We start from the raw sequence: 5,177 nt of genomic DNA, 5'->3' as shown, positions 1-5,177 counted from the left end.
TAACATCTGATTTACTCAATCATTTTACCTCTTCAGACATCTAATGATTCCCCAAATGTGTCTCTGCAAGTTATGTAACTTCACGCAGGCGTTACCATTTTCTCTAAGAGGTGATGATACAATTTCTGCAACACTGGTAGAGAGCACCACCTAGTGATGTAATATAAAAAGTGAGTGTCAGCGCCACATTACAGTAAGTCCCAGGTCATAAAGAGTGGGTGTATGTAATTAGCTGACTTGCATGCAACACAATAAACCCACAAGAACCTAAAGTAGAGAGACAAAAGGGCTCCTACAGCTCTAAGGAATGAAGGAGAACAACAGTATTTAAGATAAGGGAGACAGAGAAACTGCTGAATAATCCTTCCAGAAATGTTACTGAGCCAACTTTGATGACTACTGCAAACACAACTTTTACTGGAAGTGGATGTTTGAGGTGTGTTCACTGTTAATGTCTCCTTCAGTAGCCTATTCGAAAAAAAAGGCAACACTGACATTTTGCACATTTCCTGTTTGGGGTCTTAAGATATGCCATGTGTCTCACCAAGTACAGCATCATGACAATCTTTTTTTCTTTGTGGTTCAGAACATCATGTACTCTTACTGCTTTAACATTACTGTAATTGCTCACATAGGAAGCATTTTAGCATCATCTACAGATGACCTAAAGAGGAGGAAGACAGAAAACACAACTAAATGATGACATCTAGGAGTTTTTATTTGAACACGGATCTCACACAACCTGAAACCAGACCACTGATACACAAACCTGTGAGGAGCTACTGTAATGAGTCTTATAAATATAAAAATAATACATTAGAACGGTAGAAAATGTCACTGGTTTGGGGTTTTCATGCAATAAGAATGTGGATCAATAATGAAGAAATAATGAGGTGTGAGTACAAACCTTTATCACAACATATTTTTACAAGACTTAAGCTTAAGCCTCAATGACCTTTTGCTAACCCACTTTCAAGGGGCTATATGTTGCAAAATGCTATAGTTATACATTTCTTCACCAGCTAATATTACTATCTTGTGAACCACAGGTATTATGTCAAAGTGTTGATTTTAGCCTGTGTGACGGCCTGTTGCCTTAGGACTATGTGGTGTTGGCCTGCCTCTCTCTCTCCTGTGTTTTCAGGTTTTTCTTCCAGTTTGGGTGCCATGATGAATCCAAGATGGCTCTCCTTCATCCTGATCTCCCACCTGGAAGGCGGGTGCCCACAACTAAGTTTTACATTTTCTTATTCAATTTGGAATTTTGGTTCTTTCCCTAAATATGTTGTTAATGTGTGCTGCAGTGTTATTTTATGCATAGCAGTAGTCTGTGGGTGGTGACGGCACAGTGGATAAGATATGTGCCTTTGGTGTGAGAGACCTGGGTTCAATTCCCCACCAATGTGTGAACTCAACACATTCACATGTCCCTGAGCAAGACACTTAACCCCTAGTTGCTCCAGAGGCGTGCAAACTCTGACATAACAATTGCAAGTCGCTTTGGATAAAAGTGTCAGCTAAATAAATAAATGTAGACGCATGTATAGGAATGTGCTGCACATACAACAAATGGTACAAAGCAAATGTGCAACAGTTTGTTCTACTAGCCAATAGTGATGCAAGGCAGCTACATCAGCATGGATCAGCTGTTGTTTGCTTAGTAACCCTTCAATTTACATTTATTGTCATTTTACTCTTACTCAGGTACACATATTCGTGGGTCTAAGTCGCTGTAACTTACTTGACCCACATAATACAAAGTGGAAGACCCATTGACTACAGTAACATTATTTACTGCAGTCTAACTAAAGTGTGGCAACAATCTCATTTATAATAATCAATCTTGCTCACTAACCATTTTCATCATCATCCAGTAAATTTAGCTATGCTGACATTACTGAGCCTCTCCAGTGAAAGACAACAAATAGTTATTGAGAAAACAGGTAACACAGACATATCATGTCGCTAAATGCAGTCAGTGTAGCGTTATTATGCAACGAGCATTACTTCAATACAAGCTGATAAAAATATTGTAACAATGCAGGGGGAGTTTACCTGACTTTCCATCATTTTGTGTGAAACCGTCTCTTGTTATGTCTTTGTTTTGGCTGATGCAGAGTGCTAGACAGTAGTCTGGGCATGCGCACCAGCATATGCTTGAAACAGTAATATTTTTCCCCCTCAGTCTCATTTCCCACTATTTTAGACACACTTACCTCTTTTGGCCGTGTGTCTGGCTACAAACTTAATCTGGCCGAGATCTTACCCTTGAATCAGCAGCAAGAAGTTTCCTACTGCACAACTTTCCATTCAAAGTTGCTTCAGATAGTTTTGTATACTTTTTATACTTTAGTATTCGGGTGACAGCTCAGTTCGAGGATTTATTTAAATCTAACATTCTCCCATTGGTTGCTAAGATGCAAGATGACTTTGAGTGCTGGACTCTAGTCTCTATCAAAATGAATACCCTCCCAAAGTTTTCCTATTTATTCCAATGTCTGCCCACTGTCTTTTTTTTTCTCCAAGATTGATAAATTAATATCTGAATTTATCTGGAACAAGAAGACCCCAAGACTACGCAGACCCTTGCTTCAGAGACTAAAATCTCAGGGGGGTCTGGCATTGCCAAATTTTAGATTTTATTACTGGGCCTGTAACCTCAGGGCAATCCAGTTCTGGCTTCATTTTGAGGGCTCTGGTTCTCCCCCAACATGGATAATTATGGAATCTATGTCTGCCAAACCAGCCTCTCTGTCTACGCTTGTCCATGTTCCTGTAAATCACCCCATTTCACCCTATTCAAAAAGTATAATAGTTAAATCCACTGTGAGGATATAGAGACAATTCAGACGATATTTCCGCCTTCAGGCTCCTTCTGAACTGGCCCCTCTAGCACCAAACCTGCTATTTCACCCTTCACTAATGGATGGAGCGCTCTCTTCCTGGCAGGCGCGTGGTATCAAAACAGTCAAGGACTTGTATAATGATGACATATTTTCATCTTTCCAGCAGCTTTCAGAGAAGTTTGCCTCTCCTAAAAATAACTTTTTCAGATGTTTGCAGATTCATAGTTTTGTTAGAAATGTTTACCCCAGTTTTCCAAATGTACCGGAACCCACTGGATTGGACACATTTTTGAACCCGCTGCATGCTACGAAGGGAATGATCTCTGTGTTATATAATCTTATTCACTCTATAAACCCAGCCTCACTTTGTACTATTAGGATGATTATTATACTATTATACTATTATGTGAACTTGCAGATGATGTTTGGGATGAGTGTCTGCGGCTGGTCCATTCTTCCTCCTATCTGCTAGGCACAGGTTGCTACAATGTAAGATTCTTCACCGCTGTCATTTAACCAAGGTCATACTGTCTAAAATATATGGTGATGTTGATCCTATTTGTGACAGATGTCGCCAGTACTCAGCAACCTATTTTCAAATGCTTTGGGCATGCCCTTCTTTGAATACCTTTTGGTTGGAGATTTTTAATACTATTTCACAGATCACCTCTGTCTCTTTCACACCTTCGGCGGGGTATTTGTAGTCACCGTCATACCTGCTATACCAAATTATAAGAAGAACCTGGTAGCTTTTGTAACCCTCTCAGCTAGACTTCTCATTCTTATGAAGTGGAAATCCCGACCTGTCATGTGTGGATAAAGGACATTTTTTACTTTATCAACATGGTGAAAATCTGTTTCACACTGAGGGGATCGTCAGCCTTTTTCAGCAAAACATGGGGGCCATTTTTTGAGTATGCAAATAAGTTTACTTTTCCTAACATCCTGAACTGACAAACAACCCTTTGTACACTGTCTGATCTGTTTTAATGACTTGCCTTTAATGAATGTTCTACCTTTTTTGTTTGTTTGTTTATATATATTTACAAGAGTCTTGTACATTATTTGAGTTTTGTAATAATAATAATGAGAAACTTGATACTTGCTTTCTTATAACTGTTGTTTATATGTTTAAAAATTCAATAAACAAAGTTGGGGGAAAAAAAAGAAAGAGTAGCAATCTGAAACCTCACCCCTGGAGGCAACTGAAAACTACACATGGCCCCTTTAAGCTTTGGATGCAGTAAGTGGTGAATATCTCTGGTTAATAGGCTAAATAATGTCACTTTGGTGTTTTGCTTTCATCTTAAGAGAGATAACTCTTTGGTGTACAACTTAAAAAATCCCCTTTGCCTTTGGCTTGATTATATTGCAGCAAAGTCATATTGTAGTAATGTATGGATGATTATGCACTTACCTGGATGTATGTGAAAAAATATAAAACTATGAATTCATTTTAAAAATACATCCACACATTTGTGTTAAGCAGAAAAATAAAAGCACAAAAACTGATGCTGATCATAAGTTTTTTTAAATTAATTTTTTGTTCCTTAGCTTTGGAAGTAATGCTTGTTTATTACTGTTTTAAGCTAGTCTAATTAGGCAGACATGCAAATGAAAGCAGCTTACATTACAGCAGTTCAACACAAAGTTTAATCTATTTCTAACATTTCTGCTCTTGTATTTTTAGTTTTGAAAGTGCTAAAAAAAGACACCACCCTCCAAGCTCTTTAAATGCCTAATTATCTATAATAACAGAGACAGACACAAGAGGTTAATGTGGTCAAGAACACAGAATAATTAACAGGGAGGGCTAATTATATATCAGACGTCTTCATTGTATTTTTGATCCAGCTGAGTTGTTTTTCTGAAAGAAAAGCGTACACTCCAGGCTTTTTAATCAGGCCACAATTCCGTCCAAAGGATGTGACTCCGACTAGTGCTCCATTGCACAACAGTGGACCTCCTGAATCCCCCTAGAGAGAGAATAAACACATGACATGTCATTTGTAGGCACAACATAGCAGTTAAATTGGTGATATGTTGGGGACAGGCTGTTTACTTCCTGCACAAAACATTCTCACCTGACAGGTATCAGCACTGTTTTTACCGTCTGAACCGGCACATATCATGCTGCTGGTGATAACAGGCTTAAGGCCGTAATATTCAGGAGAGTTGCACTTGACTCTGTCGATCACAGTCACATTGACAGACCTCAGGACATCTGACATTTGCTCGGAAGCATTGTTTGTTTTCCCCCATCCAGCCACCAGACAGCTGGTGCCCGCTGCTGGTTCTCTGATGGTGTTATCGAACCCGAGACATTTCACC

The 5,177-nt window shown here is 39.0% G+C and overlaps 1 protein-coding gene across 1 annotated transcript in view; it reads right to left on the bottom strand.

The window, feature by feature from the left end:
• Positions 1-4,440: 4,440 nt before the first annotated feature.
• LOC123960682 (granzyme A-like) overlaps positions 4,441-5,177 on the bottom strand; it is a 2,867-nt gene continuing 2,130 nt past the window's right edge. Inside the window, exons 5-6 of the mRNA XM_046035588.1 lie at positions 4,931-5,060; positions 4,441-4,822 (exon numbers count right to left, since the gene is read on the bottom strand). Coding sequence (XP_045891544.1) covers positions 4,664-4,822; positions 4,931-5,060 — 289 coding nt within the window. The 3' untranslated portion in view covers positions 4,441-4,663. The remainder of the gene's footprint in view (positions 4,823-4,930; positions 5,061-5,177) is intronic.

Source organism: Micropterus dolomieu, linkage group LG21 (assembly GCF_021292245.1).
Source record: "Micropterus dolomieu isolate WLL.071019.BEF.003 ecotype Adirondacks linkage group LG21, ASM2129224v1, whole genome shotgun sequence".
In the NCBI taxonomy this organism is placed as follows: Eukaryota; Metazoa; Chordata; class Actinopteri; order Centrarchiformes; family Centrarchidae; genus Micropterus; species Micropterus dolomieu.
The sequence above is the reverse complement of the archived record's forward strand: the minus strand, read 5'-3'. Positions and strand labels throughout refer to the sequence as shown.